At 38.5% G+C, this 23,310-nt stretch overlaps 1 protein-coding gene and 1 long non-coding RNA gene across 3 annotated transcripts in view; one reads left to right on the top strand and one right to left on the bottom strand.

The window, feature by feature from the left end:
- Window positions 1–2,785: 2,785 nt before the first annotated feature.
- Window positions 2,786–23,310, bottom strand: part of ALG14 (ALG14 UDP-N-acetylglucosaminyltransferase subunit) — a 28,658-nt gene continuing 8,133 nt past the window's right edge. The window contains exons 2-5 of the mRNA XM_010715859.3: window positions 23,157–23,238; window positions 21,829–21,980; window positions 17,577–17,699; window positions 2,786–3,326 (exon numbers count right to left, since the gene is read on the bottom strand). Coding sequence (XP_010714161.1) covers window positions 3,096–3,326; window positions 17,577–17,699; window positions 21,829–21,980; window positions 23,157–23,238 — 588 coding nt within the window. The 3' untranslated portion in view covers window positions 2,786–3,095. The remainder of the gene's footprint in view (window positions 3,327–17,576; window positions 17,700–21,828; window positions 21,981–23,156; window positions 23,239–23,310) is intronic.
- On the top strand, window positions 9,091–12,702 carry LOC104912261. 2 transcript variants are annotated; one of them, XR_002117899.2, is made up of 4 exons: window positions 9,091–9,532; window positions 9,797–9,868; window positions 10,404–10,484; window positions 11,847–12,702. It is a non-coding gene; the product is annotated as an uncharacterized LOC104912261 (long non-coding RNA). The 2 variants fall into 2 exon arrangements; XR_794504.3 differs by having other exon boundaries at window positions 9,091–9,868.

Here is a 23,310-nt window from a genome sequence, read left to right as displayed (position 1 = left end):
CATTAGGAATTCAGTCAGGAACTTCTAAGTTTGTGAAGCAGGCCATCAGAAGTTTTTTTTGTGTTTCACTGCTGGGAGCAGGAAGAATGCAGTTTTCCTTCAGAACAATGACAGTTTGACCGTACCCACCTACTACAAACAAAAGATAAGAGCTATTCAATAACAAAACCACGGCTTACTTGCTCTCCACTGTGCTTTTGCAGAGAACTAGCGGTTACATGAGATGATCTTTTCAAGGAAAAGTTAATCTGGTTGATAACAGACTTTTCTTTACCAGAATTAAAGCCAGGAACTCTTTTCTACATTCTGTCCCCTATAGTTAGAAATGCAGTCTCTTGTTGCAGGCTTTCATCAAAGTTAGGCTGTGATGCATTCAGTTCTGAGCTGTCCTAAGTAGTTCTAGCTGCCTTAACTTTACAAAGTGTTGCACCATTCCTAACACAAGTTCTTACTCTGACTTAATGTAACCTGCAGAAGTTTCCTTAACTCAAGTTGGCAACTGATTCCATAAGGAAAATAGTGACAAATACAAGGAAGTAAGTACTATCCCCCTCTCTCATACCCTCATACGTGAGCTGATTATTCAGGTTAAAAACTAGTTTAAATTCTCTATTTTGACTAGAATTTCCAGATTGATCAAACTGAGTAAATAACTTGGGCAAACACAGGCAGAGATCCTTTTGGCTTTGCTCTCCTTAAGGCTGCCAGTAAAGCTAGGGGAACAATGTCTCCCCAAGGCTGAAGATCAGACAGCTTCACATCACAAGGCATGGAGCAGTTCAGTTTTTCAGAAGACACTCTTGTGAAGAAATCAACTGCTACTTTCTGAGCTTTTACAAGGGAGGTAACAAGTCCAAGCAGGCAAGTGATCCTTAAAGTAATTGCTGTACAGGTGACAGGTGAAAGAAAATCTTTGGAACTCTCTGGTGTTCAATGCCAAACTCATGAAATTTATGAATCCACGGTTTGAAAGCACACCAAACTCCCAAATCCTGCACCAAGCAGGGCTGTAAGGGGCAGTACAGCAGCCGGAGATGCTCCCACCCAGGGCAAAATCCAGAGCAGAGTGAAGGATGGGATCTGTTCTGCTCTACTCTAACAGAAGCAGCCTGTGAATGCAGAGCTGCCTGAGCCGGGCCTGTGTTTGTGTGCTTGGCCCAGGAGCCTGCCTTGCTGCCAGGCCAGCGGGCGTCTTGGGGCGGATGTAGAGCATGAATGGGAGCATTCATTGCCTTTCTCTTCTCGTGCTTCTCTAAGCCTTGGGGCGTGATGCTGTACCACTGCCCTAACCAGGGATAGAGGAAGGGGCTGCCTCTATCCTCCTTCCCCTCTACTCCAGTTCCCTTGCAAAACTAAAAGCAAGGTTCAGCCCAGAGAGGGCTAATCAAAAATAAAGTACCATTAGTCATAATAAAGTCCAGCATATCTCAAATTTACTGAACTATCTGCAACTAGGCAGAAAGTCCTGATAAGACTCCCAGTTTGGGAGAGAAAAAAGACATTAAGCAGGTCGCAATCACTTTAGTCAGGTCATTTTCAAGGACTCTAATATGTACTGTACATAGATTCCTTCCCACATGTTCTTAAGCTATTAAATGCTCCTTAATGTCAGACACAATCTGGGGTAAAACCCACGTAAAGTGTCTGTTCTGAACTCACATGTGCCCACATCAATGGACTCTCGTTGTGCCTCTCCCACTACTAAGGAGCTTGTTGGACAGGTTGTAAGGGCTGGTTTCCCGCAGGGCCTCACAATAGCAATTTTCAGCATAATGTCTTCCAAAAAGCAAAATATTCCTATAACTCCTGTTTCCTGACAGCGGACCTACATTTTCTCCTCAGCTAAATGCCATTCCCTGCCCAAGTAATGGCTGCAACTTTTCTGACATCCAACTGAGATGGGGTTCCTTCCATCTGTGATGGTATGAGGGGCTTGCTACAATGGCTCTGTGAGGCAGCCTTGCTTTTTCCCTGAGATTTTTGCTTTGTGTATGTTTCTGTAGCCAGACACATAGCTCTGTGTGTGCACAGATGACAGATGTGTTTATATTGCTTTAGAGGTAGAACAGTATGTAGAGCTACATTTCGTTGGACTAATGTGAAATATTAAAGTAGGCTTTCACACGCTTAGCTCCAACAAAACCTGTTTTAAAAATAGTTCCTATGTATAGTACCATTTTCCATAACAAAATCTTAGGAGCATTTCATACTGATGAAAGTAAGGTGCTTAAAACGTGAAAACAGAATATTCTGAAAGACAAATTCACTGTGTGAGGTAAAGGGAAGAGAATCTCTGTTCTTCCACCTACAACAGACAGTAACACTTTTTTCCTCTATATATTAGAACCCAAACCAGTTCAATTCTCCCAAGTGACAGTTTGTTTTCTGTGATATAAACCTGATAGGGACTTTGTTGTGTAGGCTTTGAAGAAAGTGCTTCTTACATCCATAAATGCTGTGCCTGTAGCATGACACTTGTCACCTTTTTATTTAAGGGCCGGGCAAAAAATTTTCAGAAGGTGTGCTACAGATTATAAAAGACAGTTTTGACAGGCCCAGAGGAAAAGTGATACTGGTTGAATGCTTTGGGGGGGGGAAGGAGGGCTTGGAAGACTGTAGAGCACAAACTGTCAAGTAGCCAACTTAATATAACTGTTTCCTTTATACTCTAAGGATTCACAAGGGACTTCGCTGCTAGCATACAGGAAATCAAGTCTGTTGTGCTAGAACAAGACTTTGTTTCTTACAATTTAGAAAACTACACAAAGTTTCCTTACAGGAAATGTTACAATTCATACAAATTTCCATATTTATTTGTAGACAAAAATTGCTATTCACATAGCAGGAAAACTAGATGAAAGCAGAAACAGCATAGACTTACTGCCATTATGGGTATTGGTGCACAGACCTTCATGATGGTGATAAATACAACTACACAAAAGTGTACTGTAATGTAGAGATATCTTTATTACCATCTGTTTTTCCAGTACAGGCCTAATTTTTAATAGGAATCTTTGAAAATAAATTATGTTACACTAATGAATTTCTTCAGTGAGGAGCCTTAAGAGTTTATTTTAGGTAAAGCCTGTCCTCTGTTATACTATTCGACCAAGATAAACTGACTTAGGATATTTTTCCTTCAGTGCAGGCCATTGAACAATGAAGTAATCCGAAAAATAGTAAAGAATTTTTCCAGACAGGGATAAAGTTTCCACGCGGCAGATGCTTTCTACGTACACAATGATTGCTCTTTTCATTCCTAGAAGCCCAAGAAGAAGAGCAGATATACAGACAGGAACACATGTTCCCGGTCCATTGCACAATATCTAAAAGAGATGAAACATTTTACAAAATGAAACATTATTTTTTTCATATGGTTAAGAATTAAAACTGTACGCATTCTTTTAATACTACGTTTACACCCCCATCCCCTGTAAAAAAAAAAAATAAAAAAATTCCAAAGATAGTTAAAATAAACAGAAGAGGCAATTGAATACATTAAAAAAAAAGGAGTGGGTTCGAGGGGGAGGTGTAATCCAAAGGCATTATTTCTAAGTAGCTGCCAAAAAATATCTTCTTTCATTACATGTCAAGGAAGAGGAGAAGAGTTCTGAAATGGTACAGCCCATTTCTAGGAAGGAAGCAGAAAGAACTCCTGGACTCCTGGATATATACTTACAGCTTTGTGCTGTATCACTCACAAGATTTGTTCCAGATTAAGGCATAATAAGGCCAAATAAATTTAATTAAGATTATTAAACCTGGCATTCAATTATGAACTTCTTGAACTTTGGCTTAAGTCAGCAAAACACTTAAAAGAGTTAGAAAAAAATGTGCTAATAAATTAGGATCTTCATCAAAACCTGCTAGTTGATAGGCACAATCAGATTATTTCTTTCTTTCTTTAAGCATACGTTAGTATTCACCTACATGCCTTTCTTATGTATACTTATTTCTAGGTATATGTCACATATTTGTAGCAGAGGATCTCAAATTCACTTAAAAATATTAAGAACAAAATAAAGTGGTCTTTCAAACTTAGACATTGGTAAACTGACAAAAATCTTGCTTAAAACTAAAAGCTTTAAAGCAGGATATGCATTATGTGCACTACTTGAGAATCAAAACTTATTTCAGGCAAGGAATTTCTTACTAAATTTAACAGCTACCATGTAATCAATACTTTTCTGCACAGCTGGGGGGTATGTGGAAATAAAGAGCTCTTTTACAAATCATGGCCCTCTACCCTATGAACTTACATTTTTGTTCCAAGTTCACCAGCTTGTGAAAAATATTATATTAGTAGGGAGGGAAAAGAAAAACATCAGAATTTCTGTATCAGGGCTGTAGTGAATATTTCAGAATGCTTCCTTTCCTGCTTTGTGGCAAGATCCCAGTGACAAGCTGGCTGACAGCACCTTGCCTCAGTGAAATGCAGGCACTTCTGATACTGCCAAGTTCCAGACCTGACTGCAAATACTGTCCTTTGCCTGTGAGATGGGCCCAGAAATTTAGCCTGGGGAAGTGATGACCATGATGTAAAGTTTTCTTATCAGAATCAACAGAACTGAATATTGTATGTGAAGTTATTCTGATTTTATTGTTGCTCTTAATTGAACTATTTATTCACCCAAGACTCGCTGAGTTGCCTGGCAGTCCCTCTGAAACAACGCACTGTCTACTGTTCTAATCTTGAAATGCTTGTATAAGAAAATCACAAATACTTGCGTAAGAAAATTCCACAGTGTAACTTTAATGTCAACAATCATATAGCTAAGAAGTGAATAAGCTGAACACATCCAATTTGCATACAACATTTCTGAAATGAGAATAATAAACTGGTTTCAAACCTCCCCTGCTGAACTTGCTTTCAAGTAAATCCATGCTGGAGCTTAAAAGCATACTCTACAATCTGCTGAGAACGAAAATCTGGGTCTTATATATATTTGGCATGGCAAATAAGGACATGAACCAACCACACTCTGCCTTTTAGCATTTCAAAGAAACTGTTCCATACCTGTGAACTAAACCATGTATTTTGCCCTATTTCTTGCCAAGTTTGATTAATTTGCTCTGATGTTGATCCTGTTACTGGTATACAGCTACTGATACCTAAATTTAAGCATGTTTGGGTAATAGCATTTGTTAATAATTGCATTCTTTAGTAATAGCATTTGTTACTGTAGACATAGGCACATGAATCAACCTGGAGTGTTTTTGGGAGTTCACAGAGCAAGAAAAACATCAGGGTTTTTGCTGCAGAACTATGCTGTTTCAGGCAAATATATAAGAAGAACTGAAACAGTTAAAAAAAAAAAAGTATTTACTGCTTTTTCTTGTAAGTTAAATATTCCGTCTGACTATTGTTTTCACGTTCAAGATTCTACTTTAAATAGACAGATAAAAATGCATACCACTGCTAAACAGAAAATCCCTTATCCTCTCCTTGAGTAGAGCTACGTGCAGTACCAACACTGGCTTGTTCTTGCTGCTGCCCCACACCTTTCCCTGCTGCATTACGCTCCCATCCCCTCCCTTGTCCTTCCCTCACTGTCTGCACTCTGCTCAGCCATGGAGATGCCTTCACCCATTCTTTCTTCCTTCATCTTTTTGCTTTCCATGCTCTTCTCCCTCTGCAGCCCTGCTCTCAGGCAGACCATCTCCTGGGCTTGCACTGGCTCACCCTGGCTGTCTAAAGCAACAACAGTTTCCCATTGCTCCCTTACTTTCCATCATCTGACACAAAAAGTAACATTAGGATTCAGGTCTGGTAGAAATTCTAACATTCTCCTTGTCTCAGAAGCTGAGGGTGGTAAAACAGGTTTTATAAAAGCCAAATTATTATAATAATGGTCTTTATCAACATACTGTGCCATACACTTCACCTTCTCTAGGCTTTTTGACGTTTGGTATTCTTGTCTCTGGGTGAACACACACAAAACTAAATATTGGAATGAATTCAAACTAAGCGTACTTAGAAAAAACAGTGTAACCAAATAATATTTAAATAGGTCTGTCTGCTAATCTATGTAGATCTGTAGACCACATTGAGATGGTGTTTTTGCTTTGCTGAGGTAAGAGCCAGAAAAGAAAAGATCAAAATGAAAATCACAATGAAACCTCTTCACTGCATATGTTTTTTGATATGACAATTTACATCTCCTACTAGCTGTTAAGAAGTTATAATCCGCTTCTCAGATGCCCTTTGATTTGCAGAAAACTATTTTCACAGGGAAAAGGATCAGAAAAATTATGGAGTTTCTAAAATAATCTGTAATAAAACATTATCTGACCATAGCTCTTAAGTCCTCTGCTCCTTCCTCTTCCACACGTACCCCTTCAAACAAGATGGAGCACTTGTGACAGGATCTCTGCATGCATAATGTCCATAAGGTACCCCGGCTATGATGCTCACATTCTAAAATTCTCTGTCTTAGGAATCCTCCCCTGAAACAGACTGGTATAAACCTGCTGAACTCTATGGACAAATAGATCTCTATCTGACTTAAGGGTCGTGATCTTTAAGTCAGAACTATGAATCAACCTTTCTCATCATTAAAAATTAACCTTCAGTCAACCCTAAGAGACATGTCATACTGGAACAATCAGAGCTGCAAACCCTTCCAAAAATCTTGTCTGGCCAGTTCTGCTTACACCCTCTCACAGTCACCAGGAAGAGCCAACAGCATTCCCACTGCTTGCAATTCAGCATCAGATGCTCATCAGTAGATATACAGGAGGAACTTCTGAGAAAATAGCATGTATGTTCTAAGGAAGAAGAACCACTGCAGATCTGTGCAGATCTGAAAGGAGAAGGGCCTCTCCAAGGTCAATCTGGAAATTCAGGGCAAGTGTTTCCCAATATCTATTTACTTTAGCTACAAGGCTGCATGTAGAATATTTGCATTACATGAGATATGTCTCTAAAGACATCTCATTTACTTGGTTCAGCGTCCCTCAAAGAGGCACAGAAAAAGAGGAGAAAATTGTCAGACAATTTTTGTGTGGCTTTTGTGACTTGAGCTGCAAGAGCCCAAGGACTTCCTTGGCCACTGGCCTACCTCAAGCCAACAAGCTGCATGGAATCACTGCAGACGCCAGCACAGCAGCTCTCTTTACACCTTTTGCATTCACCTTTAATATAAAGAAGTTTCCAGATAACTCTTAAACAGGCTGCCTGGCATCACAGCAAGGCCTGTAAGCTAACGTCTATATACCACAATCCTCACGTGGTTCAACATAAGCAGTCTTCTGAATGGTAAACAAATCAATCTGCTTATTAGTGGAGGCTTGTAAGTAAAGGGTCAGTATATAACATTTATACTTAGTGACTCGATACAACTGACTTCATATTCATCACTTTCACATGAAAATGGAATCGTTCTTGCCTTTGTATTTCAGATATTTTCTACAGCTGCTAAAAGAAAAGAAGCTAAGCCGACAGGCTGGCACGTGGGGAACTCTGGCACACGGCACCAGTGCAGATAAAAACTTCTTTAGAGCTGGTGAATGCAGCACTGTAGCAGAGTGACATTTACCAGCTAAAACACTGAAATACAGCTTCACTGGGACTAAATGTCAGGCCACTGGTTAAAAACAAAACCAAGAAAAGCAGAAAACTTGCAGTTTTTCATGTAAATATGTAAACATATATTTGCTGTATATCCTTAATGGACAAGCATTTGACTACTGCGTGTATTCCCAGATTAAAATAATCAATTAGACCTCCCTGCTGCTCTGGTAATGCCCTTTCCTAACCACACTAAGAAGTCTGAGAAAAGGATGTGGTTGGTGAAGACAGCTAATCAAAGAGGCAAAGGAGAGCAGAATGATACAGGATTGACCCAAATCGGGTTATTGTATGATCTTTGTTTATCTGTGCAACAAAAGAGACCTACTTTTTTAATAAAGTAAGGAAAAAAAAATTACAACATAAGAAAAATTAGATATTTTATGCTCCCTAGAAAGAAATGTAGGACTAAAAATGGTTACTTATAAATTCCGTTTTCTTCATATTTTTGCTAGACTGCTAAAACTCATCTTTTGTTGTAAATACTTCATTTAAACAGCTTATTAACATTTGGGAACAGAAAGTAATGGTTCAGGCTGTGAAAGGCCAGAAGATATCTCTGAGGTTTGTCAGAAAGGTCAAGGAAATCTAAACAGCCATTCCTGATATTTTAAGGAAGGAAAGGGAAAAGGAAAGGAATTAAAAAAAAAAAGAAGGAAAACAGGGGAGAAAGAGAGGAAATGAGAAACTGGTTTGAATGACAATTGAAAAGCAGTCGACACAGAAGACAAAGGAGTTTTAAAACATGACCATACTGCAATGTACTCATAGAACAGATTTGTGAAATAAGCTTTTCTATTTGCAAATAAGACTTTATTTAAAAACACACAAATAATTAAATTTCTCTCTCAAGAGGAAGGAGCATAAATCATTCTTGCTCATCTCTGAGGAACAGCTTGAACCATCTACAGATGTGACAAAGCTCTTTGGCCAAGGCTATTGCCTGCAGACCCTTGATTCGGACACTGATTTCTACAAGTTTCCCACTTCACTGTAGAATGCAAATTCTGGCTTTGGAATGGGATTTCAAACATCAGCAAGAAGATGTACCAACTAGAGAAAGCTGCTAAAAGGCAAGTCAAGTCATCTGTGCATTTTCATTTTAACTGCATGTTCTTAGTTGATGACAGACACCCAAATGTTGTGTTGTCGATAGTCTGACTTGCATAACAAAAATAAATAATGAAGCTCCTTAGCAACTTATAATGTATAAAACCTTGGGAGAATCAGCTTTAGAAAACCCTCAAGACAAGGACAGACAAAAAAGCAAGCCTTTCACAAACTCAGTAGAAATAACAATAAATAAACACAATTCAGTGAGACACAAATACAGAACTCTAACAGGGGCAGAATGCACTGTCTTGATACAAAGAAATCTCCTTCAGGAAACTGCAAATCTGACCATAGAATAACTTGAAGGATCTCTCAGAAACAAAGGAAACAGAGCAGAAAGAATGGTTACAATGACAGGGAAACCAAACAGTCAGACTTAGTGAAAATGCAAAGGTCCTTGGACTCTGAAGGGAAAACTACAAGAAAAACCATAATAACAATCTTATTTTTACATATGGTCCAGTGTTGAATATTTAAGGAGTTTATTCCCTGTTACGAATTCAGAGTGTAATAAATGTATTTGTGGGTGTTTTGTTTGGGGGGGGGAGGGGGGAGTTAAATGTTTCCTGTGGCACAAGAAGTAGAATCTACAATTAATTCATTTGTACTGCCATGCAAATTATAGAATCTCACAAGCTTACCACCACTTGCTTGTTTTTAGTACCATCTTACTGTATTGAAAAATCCACATTTATGTACTGTAAAGTACTCAGCTGAACAATTTCTTACTTCATCTACAGAAGTACCAAGCAGCTACATAGGTAGGTGTAATGCAGCTTCTTGTCTCAGCTGTGTTACCTTGCCCTGCCTGAAGACCCTCAGGGACCTGATTCAACTCACCTGGAGCCTGTGAGAAACACAACTGAGTGCACTGGCTGTGCTGCAGCTCTCTCAATATTTGATACTCTTTTAATGAAAAATTAATAAAAAGTATTGGTGAACAAATATTTCAGCTTTTAATTGTAAATATATTTACACTATGAGCCTAAGATTGAGCTGCAAGCCTGATGAGCCGAGAAACTTGGGTTGTACTCATGGCTCTGCTGTGGATTCAGCATGAGATTTAGTATATGATGCTTTCTCTTACATTGGTAATTTCTATCTTACCACCAGAAAAACAATCATTTACTTCTCAGAGAGGATGCATCAAGATTCCTGTATATCCCTTTCACTGAAGTTCTCCAGGTATGGTAAGAATTGCTTTTATGAGCATGCATTTGTATGGGTGGCTAACACAGAAAAACTGTGACTTTTTCATAGCAAGCAACTCTAAAAGGTTTTAAAAAATCAACTGTTAGTGTATGTGGAGGTATTGCAGGTATGACAGCAATCAGATATTCTAGAAAATGTATGTTTATTTATGTCATGGTTTCATGATTTTTGGTTATCAGTATTCCACATCATAACATCATGTAATGCACTGGGGGTTTGACTGCTGATGCTCAAGTTCCGGGTGCCTGATAACCAAAAATCATGAAACCATGACAATTTAGTAATCACAAAGGGGAAAAAAAAGAAAGAAATGTTAGAATTTAAAGGAAAAAGGGAAAAACTACTAAGCTTAATGTAAGTATGAGAGAAGGAGCATCCTTGTTCAGTCTTCTCCTATTTCAACCGTTTTACATGTCTGAAAATTCAAGGTTTGAACCTCAAGGAATACTACCTTAGTATTTTAAATCTTTTTCTAATTTTTTTGTTTTTGTTTTTTTTTTTTAAGCAGGATCCTTTTCCAATAATTCCTTGCTATTACTGTTATTGATGGGGGGAGAAGAAAGTCACTTTCCATTTGAATACTATAAAGGTCAGTGAAAAACTTACTAGTTTATTCCTTTACAAGAATGAAAATACTACTCTGTTCACCTTCCCCTGCAAACTGTAAAAAAAAAAAAACCAGCTAAAATTTCACACTATTTCCTGTTTATCTGTACCTACAGAACACAGACTAGGACAAAAAATCTACATGTGTAGTTTGGTGTAAAACAGGCAATTAAAGTAGAATGAATTATACCTGGATACACTTTTATCTTCTACTCTCTCAATCATGTGAATGATCATGAGTACAAAAGATAGTTACAGTTCTCTATAGCAAGAGCTTGTGTTCAAGCTAATCAGTGGCTACAGCCTATAGAACTGCAAGGAAAATATTTATCGTCCACTTCTGGGCATTTTATTGCTAAATTCCATTGTTATTATCACATAATATCCACAGTAGGTGAGAGGCTCTTCAGAACAAGCAGAGACTTGTGTAGTTCTGCAAGCAGATTACCTAACTAGGATAAATCAGACCAGTGAATACCAGAATGGGAGAGAGATGTGGAAGAGTAATGACTTAAATTAGAATGTGCAGTTGGTTTCCTAATGTGCAGTATCTTTTCTCTGCTTTGATGGGAGTATTATTTTCATCACAGACTAAAAAAAGTTGGAGAAAACGAGACAGAAATCCTAGCTGGGATTTTCTCTAGGGGAGAAAAGCAGTAGTTTCTTGAAAGACTATGGACCAAATCCACAACAGGATTTAATTATGACAGCACTAGGTATCATCACTTCTGCCTTCTAGGCGCTCAGTTGCCTGGCTCCAAGTTCTCAGCCACTGTACTCAGAAGCAGGGAGCCCAGATGATGCGTTTCATGTCAATCTTGGTGCATAAAGCAGTTTCTGGATCTTAGCAGAGCTCGAGAATGTGGCTACTTGATACTGTCAAGATGTAAATAACTCAAGTCTGCTTCTGGGTGTGCCTAAGGGCTTAACTGTTGGAAAGAAAGATAACTTGGGTCAAGAAAAGCCTCTGGAGTTAGGCACAACAGCCTGGGGAAGAAAGTGTTAGAATCAAGATTTAGATGCATGTAGAGATGTGCAAGTTTGACTTCTTTTTTTTTTAAATGAAGCTAATTTTAAGCTTAACCATCCTGTATTTCAGACCAAAGGTGGCAGGTCCATAAATGGAAAAAAAAGGTTTCTGGAGAAGTAATTTCCACCCACATATGATGCTTCTGTAGATACACGGAAGCAGAACGGGACATGTGAGCACAGTGTATTACTTAGATAGTTGTCATGCATAAAATAAAAATAACAGAACCAATCAATTGAAAATAATAATGAAGGACAGGTAAGAAAGTTGTACTAATACCCAAGTCTGTTGGAATGTTTGTGTTGGTTATTACAGCTTTAATTCAACAACAAGACTGTCAGTGAGACCAGACAACATCATTATCTCTGTCTGGAGCCTGCGTGAAGAAACAGTGACAGAAGTGACACTCAAAAGAAAACGAGAGAAGAATAGAAGGTTGCTTAAAAAAGAACAAGATCACAACGGCAGACGCAGACCAGAGAATAAACTCCCTGCCTACATTACCATGGAATGGGTCTGTGGTTTATTGCCACTACTGCTAAATTAATGGGAAGTAAAATTCTGACTTTGCGTAGAAGTTGCTCATAATGCAACTCAGCAAAGCGTTTTTGCCAAGTAAGTGAAATAGCAGTTACCAAGCCACACCTTCAGCTACAAACGGTGAGTACTAAGTGTCTTTCAGCAAGCCAGTGCTCTAAGCATTGCCTGAGTGTCAGCCTGACAAAGATCTTGGTCAGAGAGCCACGACAGATATTTCTAACCTTTTAGAATCTATTTAAAAGTAAGGGCATAACTCATCTCCTCATATAGAAAAATACTGCTTATTATAGTAGATTGCTTCTACTTGGAAACAGTCCCAAGATTAGATTCAACCATACATACTGCTAACTGACCTAACATGAGCCTTTAATTGCAAATATCAACGTGTCTTTCATTAGCCAAGCATTCATTTAATTAGAACTTGAAGTATGTGTTTTAAGTTAGCTAAAACTATTTTCAATGCACATTAATATCTTTGAGGCTACTGCAATACTAATTGCACTTGCTATAGCAAGAATCTACATGAAACACCTGCCTGAAATCTCAATTTTTACTGCTATTGCTGTCACCCCTCTGAAATACAGTGTGTATAAGCATGTGCAACTGGCAGTCACAGGAGGCAGAGCGACAAGCTGGCGTAAAGTTGGTAACTTGAACGGTTTTAGATGTCTCTGAGTGTTCAGCAGAGGGTAATTCTATGTTGTGGCTACAGGGTAGCTGTACACAGCATACATGATACAAGGCGGAGGGGGAAATTAAATTCATATTCATTAACACTGAGAAGTTAAACAGATTTGGACTGCTCAACTTTGTTTTCTTTTTAGAATATACAGCTTATATCACTGACAGTGTTAATCTGATATTCTTGCTCTTGCCCGCTTTGATTGTTTTGATCTTAGAAGAACAATAGTAGATCAGACAGTGTAAAATCGGTCTGGTCTAAAAGAATTATAAGCAGGGGAGAAGGATTCAGTATACAAAAGAATGTACCAGATAGTCTTAATACTGCATTACACAAAGTTCGCTTGTTGTGAAGTGAATAGAGAAAAAAATGCCACCACCCAGATTTTGTAGTTTTCCACCAAGTTCCAATAAGAACCGTGATATACGGGACAATAACTTATTATTTGCCATAGTAATTTGTTGAAGTGCTGTGAACTTAAGACATTCTGGGCAGAGCGCAAAGAACGGAACGTCTTAGTTAAATGAAATAATGATCTCCTTTCACATAGCATACTGTGAACACTTCTGTAACAACTTGAGAAACTCGTTGCAGTGATTTTAACCAGTCTGGGGACCAGGCGTGTGTAATGGGATGTGCAGGCCTCACATGAGTCATACAAGAATTGGTAGGCTGCTGGAAGCATAATCAGCTGTGCAGATTTCAGGCTTCTATAAAGTTTAAAAGGGAGAGTCCCATTCAGCTGACAGCTGGTGGGAGGGAGACAGCACAGCTTGCTGTACTTGCTGTGCAAATGTAAACTTCTTACTAGAGACTTCCCACGGGAAGGAGGCTCTAAAGTGGAAGGACCGCCTTCTCTGCCTGGATTAACCCCAGCTTTTCCAAATAGCAGTGGGCTGAAAATATCTGCTTATCTCAGGCCCTGTAGAGTACTGAAGCAGCAAACGTAGGATGTGCAGTGCGGTAAAGAATGGACCTATGGAGCTTCACGTAGCATTTCTACACAATTTCAATACACTGAAGGAGCCAAGCTCTGACCCAATAAGCATACACCCCACCTGTGGCTGAAAATGAGGGCTGGGTGCAATCTCTGGACAGTATTCTATCATGTGGTGCACCTGTAGCCCTTGTTTTCAGCTTAAATTTCAGGTATGCCAGAGTAACTGGAATGACCGTGTGCCAGCTAAAGGGCTAGATCACCTGAAGACCTGCTTTCAGGGCTGGCAAATCTCAGACACAATAAGGACAATGGTTCTGTGAGCAACAAGAAAACTGAAGACTGGGACCTTCTGAACTACTGACTGTAAGCATATCATAGTAAGACTGTAGCATTATCCCCTCTTGGACATCAAATAATCTACACAAGATCCAATAATTTTCTCTGTCTTTGGGGAAATCTCAGTGTGGCTTGTCTACTTTCCTGTAACTGCTTGAGAAGGATTTGCATCTTTCCCTAGATAGCAGATCTTCTAACCCTTCACTTTGGTTTTAAGTTTCTTCTCAACCTTTCTCTCAGTGAAGGCAATAAAAATCACTCTTCTCTGACCAGCTGCCTGTTTTCATGGTAGGAGTTTGCAGTCTTTGTAGCTATGATTGCACATTAAATCTGGCTGTGGATGACGGTGTTACGAGTTTTTTGTGGGGGAAAGAAGGTGTAGACAGAGTGTGCTGGCAGAAGCCTTGCTTTCCTGGAATTTCAGGCCTCTGCACAGGAAGCCTATGTAAGGTTGACATGTTGTAAAAACTGCCCAGCATAGACGTGCCTGCAAAACATTTTGACACCTATATTTCTGGAGTTCTGTATTTGGCTTTAAGAACATAAGACAATCATCACTTCTGACGTCTTAATTTTGTTACTTGGTTTAATATCTCTAAAGGGATTTAACTTTGCAGAGTGCAGATGCTCATAACTCAGAAATGGGCCTCTTGAAGATGATCTCAAACTGCACAACTAAACTAACTTTACATTTCTTAAACTCTCTGGAGGCCCGCTTTAAGTGTGGGTCAAGTCCTGCAAGACAGTAAAGGTCTCTTGGAAGATGTTTAGTTCTTTCTGAACTCACTGTCTTGAAGAAGAGTTAGATGAAACTGTTTTCTTATGCAAAGTTAACTAAGAAGCTTTGCCAGAAGATTTTGAGAGATACAAAGGGAACGTAGTGCTTAAGTGAATAAATGCATACGAAGTAACTTCTGTGCAGCTAGGTTTGTGTTTCCCCCTTACAGCTCTTTTGGCTTGATAGATAAGCTTGGGTTGGCATAGTTAACATATCTGCTACAAATCTTGCCTTTGTGCACTTAAAAGGTTTCAGCTCCTTTTGCAGTACTTCTCTTATCCTGCATTCCTTGCGCTGAAACTGCAACACTTATTCTTTTCCCTAGATTTTGGGTGTCTGGAGAAGAGTTCATTCGAAGGATTGAGCCTGTGTTCTTCAAACTTGCAAATGTTCCTGACAAGCCTAAAAACAAGTGTAAGGATTTGGGGACCACATATACATACAAATGAATTAGAAGCAATTCAAATGCATCATTTCCTCCTGCAGTTCAAGAAAGAATGGTCTCCTTGACTGAAAATATACAGTACCTGTAAGCTCTGCTGTTTAAAATGATGAAGCTCTCAGCATGATGTAATCGTGTGCTTGTTTCTAAACTCAGCATTGATTTCCAGGCCAAAAGTTTTAGATGGATCTTGTAAACTCCACCCTTTCTAGGTCTTTATTAATCATTTACATTCTGCCATGAGCGGGGGAGAACATTTTCCTCTAAAGGCGATTAAATATTAAGAGTTGTTTTGCATATCATACAGAATCTTTTCACTGGTAATGGTGAAGCATTTCAATTCCTGTATCACTTTACTTTGATAAGTGTTTTAAAATCTTTATAGCTTTCTGACTTAGTATGTTTTAAAGAATTCCTAGACTATGAGATACATACACAAGTATCTTGTAGTAGAGTATACAAGTAGTATACAAGCTACTCTGAAGCGGCATAAAGCTAAAGATACTTCTGATAATGGCAGTACCAGCTGCTGTCATGGGCAATGATGGTACCTGGCAAAAAAATCCTCCTCTTCAGCCCACTTTTAATCGTGGATAAAGAATCTTAGGACAGAATTTTGAACTAGTGGTTTCCTTAAAGACTGCAATGGTCTTAAGTCTTACAGGGCTTGATAAAATGTATTCTTAATTCTATGAGGACAAGTGTTTTATGGAAGCATTTGGCTTTCACTTTAAATTCCTCCCATAAACAAAAGAACCACAGAATTACATTTGTAATTTCCTGCTCCTACAATGTATCCTGTTGACACTTTTGATAATACAATAAAGCTACAGAGTGGGATTTTCCAGTTTCTTTTGCAATATTTGGTTTTAGAAACATATATATATATATATATATATATATATATAAAATGAAACCAGTGGCATAGCAAAGCAATTCCTAAACATTTTATGCCTTTTAATTATAAACTGTCTGCTTCATGTAAACATCCCTCTACTATTTCCCCCTGAAAATGAAAAATCACTGTAAAGAAAAGTAACCCGTCCCCTCCTTCCTCCCAACTTTATCTCCAGTTTCCAAAACAACTTTGGAAAACAAGGACTGGAAAGAAGCTACTTCTGTTGTTCTGCACATTAAACTGCTCTAAAATCGAGGAAGCAAGGAGTTTTTGATCTTATAGGAGCTGACCGATATTACTGAAACTGATGAGATCAAATTATTCACAGCAGCTTCTCTAAATTTTCAAAATAGCTCAAATACATTTGAGCCTCTTTATAAATCGCCATACAGTTCACAGTTGGAGCTAAAACATTCTGTGTACAAACATCCTTTGTGTGTGTATATATGTTGCTACTAAATTATGCAAAATAACTTGTAATTGCACAAGTTCATACAGGTTTCACCGAAATATTATATTTGAAAAACACATTAAAACAGTCATTTGAAATTCTGATAAAATCTCTTTTTAACCATGAGCTTGGATATCTGATACCTTAATATGACAAACTCAGCAGAAGGTCAGCTTTCACTGAAGTTTTACTTAAAGAATTGTAGGACTTAAACCTGTGAGTCCAACGTGTGACCTTTTGAGAGCTGCATTAATACAAAACTTTATTGATCCGATATGTCATATTACTTTATTTCTATAATCTGACAAACCTGAATTCTGACCCAATTAAGCGTGTGGAATGCTTAAAAATATATTTTGTAATTAGCACGGGATTGCAGTTTTGTGAGCAGCTTGAAAAGATTACCGAAAGTGAGAGGAATCTGGTTGCCACTGTGGCAATGATGTTTTTGTCATCAGATGAGATAATTAATTGTCAGTCAGCCAAAGACTAAGTAAATATGCGTGTAGCTGAAAAGTCTATGCAAACAGAAGAACTGAATCTGTACATATTCCTTCTGCTCTGAACCTGTCTGTTCCAGACTGGTCATACCATTTCAGGAGTGAAACCAGCTGACAGTATAACCAGGTTTTCAGGCAGAGTTTGTGCTGTTGCAATCCTGAAGAGATACGATCAAGTACCTGCAACCTTGTTTGAGCTAGCTTTGCCAGCATTAATAAGGGAGGGACAAGCTCCCTGGTGTTACCTGAAAACTCTGAGAAGGGAGACTGGTATTTGCTAATCTAATTCACAAAAACTGCAACCTATTCTGTTTCTTGGTATATGGCAACTATTCTTTCAGCTTTTAAAATAAAAAAATGTATGGCCTGTAAAATGTACATCTAAGCAAATATATGAGATACAATCTGCAATGACTGGGTATTCCAAACGCTTTTGTGATTAGATTATTAAGTTCTTAGCAAATTAAAATTTACCTACCAAATCTGGTTTCAGTCTGTACGTCAAAGGAAGGGAATAAAGTATGGAGTATGCGGTTGTTACCACGGAGGAGGTCCAAGACTGTCTAACCTCACGGCTTCTGGGAATGCGATCAAGGGTGAACTGGAAGAGAGCACGATGGAGCTGAATTGTTATTTCTCGAAGAATGTTCTTGTTCCTTCTATTGAGTTATTAGACCTGTCTGTGCCAACATTTTTTTAATTTTTAAGTCTAGCATGGAAATGTTTGGGTAGATGCCTTATTCAGTATTGTGCTTAGCACTCCTGGTGATGAGGTTAAACGAAATACTAGAACTATATATCAATTTTTTGAATCGTTTCTAATGTTACTTTAAAACATTCCTAACTTCAAAAACAATTCGGCTGGAGCAATTCGTCTGCTGTACGTTAACTTAGTGCCCCTCCTAGCGGCCACCGAGACACGTTCCCAGGTTTCAGAAGCCACGGTCCAAATTAGGTGGCTCTCTTCTATTACTTGCTTCGATTCTATGTGGATTTACATTGTAGAAAATATAACAACGTTTCTCAATTAATGTCTGGTGCATACTGTTAAAAATCTAACAGCAGATATCTCTGTCCTTTAAATGAGTACTCAGTAATTATTCAGAAGAATATAAAGATGCATACACAAAATGCAAAATATTTGCCTAAAGAAACAAGAATAACATCATTATAGAAAAAAATAAGTTTAAGAAATGTTTTTTCTTTGTTCTTTTCCTAGAAAAAGGTAAAGATCTTTCACTGTGTGTAACGGGTATCAAATTAACAAAATACAGATGTTTTTTGTTTGTCTGAGAACGCCGTGTAGTCAGGCTAGTCAGGCTTCCTGTGCTCTTCTCAAGTGACACAGAGAAATCCCACTTAAAAATTATTGCTGCAGCAGAGGTCAGTCCTGATGCCAATTAAATTTTTTATTGTTTAGATGAAAAATAAATACATTACAGTGCACTCTCCAGTGATACTGATGTTGTTTAGGTCTGGACGTAGTCACTAACTTCCTTCACATGGGACACAGATCACTACTGCTCTGGCAGAACTCATATAGAGAGTGAGAGACTCTAAATATTACTATAAGCACTCCCCATATAAAACTCCCCATTTACTGCAAATGCAACGTTTCTAAGTAAAAGAGCTTAGTCCTAGTGATTTGTGACCAAGAGTGTTACCAATAGCTGTACATGAAATACAAACTACATATCAGTCCTGAATAGCAGTAGCTGAGGGCTTTATTACACACAGTGGAAAGAATTAAACACAAAACCTTACAAAGGCAGAATATTAAACTAACTTTCTTAACTGAAATCTTGTTTCATTGCAATAAAGTTTTTTAATTGTAATAATGTTATTACCAGATGCCATTAACAGATGTTACAAACTTGTTGTTTTGCTCTATTTGAGGTGTTGAAACTGACTGCATTAGTATGATGACAAAATACAGAAAAACAAACATGCCCCCTGCTCTCTACTCAACAGGATTCTCTCTCTTTTTCAAAGGTTTGAAACAGATCAGATGATGAAAAGAAATGCTCTTAAGTGGAGTTTAGACTTTTGTGTGGTATTACATCCTGCAATAAATATATATGAAAAGGTAGTTTTAGGCAGATCAAGCCTGAGTGGAACTATTCAGATGCTCCCTTTCACCGTAAGAATGGTGTTAAATAGTTAATTTGCCAAAGTCCTGTACATAATTTTCTTCGTGATAAGCAACTGATTTCAGCAAAACTTGGAAGGAACCCCAAATAGTATCAAAGTAGCAATTTACAGGTAGCATTCAAGTAAACATCAAACTGATTTCATCTGTACTCTTCAAAATACACCTCTGAAACTTTTCATTCTGCGGTCCATATTACATGTTGGAACTTCAGCCCATGTGTCAGTCAATTATTGAATATTAAGCTGGGGAAGAAAAATGGAATTTTGTTTAAAAGCTACTGCCAGGTGTTTCTGCAATCCCTGTCTCTCATCTAATGGAACACTGTTAGTATTCTGAACAAAGACCACTCCTGCATCTTTTCTTGGAAAACTGCACAGCGTGTACGCAGTATCAGACATAGACAAGCTGTGCTCCTATCTTCTGTGGTCTCATACTATTGCATTTCTTTTTCAGCACTTCTGTAATGGAGTCAGAGACCTTGCTGTTGTTTGAGGACAAACGTGCCAGACTGGGAATTCAATAATGGTTGATGGAGTACTGTAATTTTAAAACCAGTAATGTAGTCTTTACCTAATTAACAGTACTGTTTTGCAAGCATGCAGAGAAAAGTTGATGAAAAATCACCCCTGCTATAAATTATTACAGTATCCTCAACTGAACATTCCACAGACCTTCCAAATAACCTGGCTTTATGCAGTCCCTTTTCATGCTGAGGAACAAGATTTCCTATCATGATAACTTTCATGATACATGGGAACACAGAGTAGCATATATGATCAAATTACACGAAGGCTAGTGAATCAGGCTCCTCTTCTCAGACACGATGAATGGGAGTATAAGATCCTGTGAAGAATGTGCGTTCTTCAGTCTATATATCTAAGTTCTCTTTCTGCTGCTAGACTAGGTCATTGAGAGCTCAAGTATGTTCTCTGTGCTGAGTGGAGGTAACCTGGGTATCAGCTGTGGCAGCAACCAAATACAACAGCTGTGATTATGGGGTAGAGAGAAGAGAAAGGTAAGTGATAGTGGGACCAGAGATGTCATAAAGAGGTTTTTTTTATTTTCTTTTCCAAAAGATTTAGTGGGTAGAGGTGCAGCATTTTGTTTCTTGTAAGGAAGATGTTGCTTCTGGCTTCCTTTCCCTCTCCCTGAATTCTCTAGCTTTTAGAATTGGGATGAGCCATACATCAAAAAGAGAAATTGGTTATATTTGTGGGTCTTTTACGCAGTAATTTGCTAAATGAATACACTGACTTTCTCTTCAATCATCATTATAACCTGTCTTCTGTTCAGTTCTTAGTTCTGGAAAATATACTTCCTTGACAAGAAGAGGAAGAGAATGACTGTAGATTGAAGCTGTCAGAGTATTCCCCTTTGTTGACTCAAAACTACAAGAAGCCACTAACACATTATTTTTAAATGCATACGATGCATACGTATTCCAGCAGTCAGTGCCAAAATATGTTTTGGCTAAGAGCATACTCTGAAAGTTAGCAAATGTATGTGATAGGCACGTGACCTTTGCTTTCCAAATTCATCTTCTATTTTTGCTCTGAATGTTTTTCCTCAGTGGAAAAAGAATGGCCAAAATAAAGAGAGCATCTGCTGTGCAGACAGCAAACTCAGATGCGGCCAACTATGTTCCTCTGGCTTTCAGCGCTCAAGGAAAATATAACTACATGATGTGTTAGAAGTTGGAGGGAGTCAGAACGTGAAGTTGCTTGGCAAAACTAAGTATACAAGTGGAAAAAATGCATAACCTTTTAAAACTCAAAATATTTTTAAGAAATGTAATGACCTAGGTTTGGACATTTTTCAGGTAAGTGAATTGGGAGTTCAGCATTCACTCAGGTGATCAGTCAGAAAGCTACTGGCAGTAAGATGTATTACCTTCTTTTTAAACACCTCTCTAACTAACGCTCAGTTTTAAAACCATATCAAATCACAGTTCAGAAACACACAAGAGGAATACAATTCCAAGTACATTTTTTTTAGATAAAGCATTTTAGAAAACACTTATCTCAAAAACAATTTCACCAAGGGAAAAGGCCAAACTGAAAAACACAAAAAACAGCAAACCACCATATTTCTGTCTCCATACTTTTATATCTACAAGCAACACGTCTAACTCATTTACAAAACCAAAAGAAACTTATTCTTAGTGTGCTTTTCTTAAGCAATAGATTCCCTTCTTTCTATAGTTACTTTCATTACAATTACGCTTCCCCATTGTTTTTTATCAATTATAACATTGACCAGAGGTAAAGATCATTTCAAAACTAAGTAAGGTGGCAGTAAATGGCATTGGTTATTTTCAGGTATTTTGCATTTTCAGGGTCTATCTAGTTCAGCATTAATCAACTGTGTTTATTTGGCTCACTTTTAGCAACCTAAGAAATGGTATATACAGAGTGGCACTTCAGCTGAACTTCAGTGGCAGTGATTATCAATCACTAGAAAATCAAAAGCACATGTTGATCTTAAAAATAACCTTTTAAAGAACTTCTTCCAAATTGCCTTGAATTAGAACGTCACACTAAGATCAAATTATCTTACAAAAATATACTTAACAATTTACCTGGGAATTGGAGAACCTTTCAGCCCTTTTTTGTTCGAAAGAACGTATTTTAGCTTCACTCATCTTATCAGAGTCTGCAAGAATATAACATCTAGGAGAGTATGACTCTGACAAACAACTGAGCAATCTCAGGATTTCTGTTGTGTGCCCTCCTGCAAAAACAAAATATGCTGCTGTTAGTATATGAAATATTTTGTAATTTTCAAATTTTTCAGCTGAATTAGTCACTTTTACTTTTAAAGCTTATTAGTACTAATAATATTGGTAACACTCTTCTAAAATGATAAGACTCAATTAAAAGATGATTGAGTAACACGAAGGCAATTCAGTTCCCAGTCAGCTAAACTGATGGAAGTGTTTCAGTTAAATGAGATCACACATAAATGAGATGTTTAATGTCCTGTACATGATGTAAAATTAATTTGGAAGTTGCACTGTAGTCCATATTAAAAAACCACACCCTAGTGCGACTGTCCAAATAAAACTGCACGAGAGCTCACTCGTGGCTGCGCTGTGGAGCAGAGACTGAGCACACTGAGTGCAGGCAGAATTCAGGGACTGCGCTATCCCAGCTTGTAATGTTGAAAACACGCTGGCAATGATTTCTGAAGCTAAGCCAGGGTAAAAGCTGAGTGCCAGGACACAAACAGTCTGGTCCCAGCCAAAGGCTTCACCTACCGCCCTTGAATGGGTGTTGACAACCTTCTAACTGCAAGGTCACTTTGTTCAGGAGCTGAACAGGCAGTAAACCAAAGAGAAGGGGAGACTGTACTCTTGCTATGGCGTAGGGCTGATCTTTTCACCTGTTTGGTTTCCAGAACTGAAGCTATGTGAATAACCGTAACACTGAAGTGGGGAGGGGGTCACCTGGGGATCAGTTTGGCTAGATCAGAACACCAAGCCCTGAAATATGTGTATGGCCATTTACTAGGTCTGTTACCTTTGATTCTGCCAGAAGCTGCAGACCAAAATCATGAACTGAATGTATTCCTGCTATCTCGGGTTGCATTTCATCAGCCTCCTAAGAGACCTTCGCTTTCAAAGACAGGTGTTCTGAGCTGGCAAACATCTGACGAGCACGGAGCCACGCTGCTGGGCTGGCACAGAAATGTGGCACCTTCCTGCGTGATCTATGCAGTGTTTTACAAACACTGGAGGGCTTTTCTCTGCAGCAACGGCTTATTGAAGCCTTCAATAATTTCAGTGCAACCTTCCAAGTATTTCCAAGAGCAGGAGATTCTGAATTCAAAAAAGTCTCGAACAATTGATAATGACATAATGTTGGTCAGTATTCTGGCAGCAGCACGACAGCAGGGTTAGTTCCTCACCGTCAGTGTGAAACGCGCGCAATGCTGAGGAGATGAGCCCGAGGCTGCTCTGGCCACATCCGCTGCCAGTTTTCAGGGAAATCTAATTTATTGGAGGGAACGGACCGTTCAGCAGCCCGGGGGAGGTAATCGAGGTGCAGCCGCAGAACTCGAG

This window comes from Meleagris gallopavo, chromosome 10, assembly GCF_000146605.3.
Source record: "Meleagris gallopavo isolate NT-WF06-2002-E0010 breed Aviagen turkey brand Nicholas breeding stock chromosome 10, Turkey_5.1, whole genome shotgun sequence".
NCBI lineage: Eukaryota > Metazoa > Chordata > Aves > Galliformes > Phasianidae > Meleagris > Meleagris gallopavo.
The sequence above is the reverse complement of the archived record's forward strand: the minus strand, read 5'-3'. Positions and strand labels throughout refer to the sequence as shown.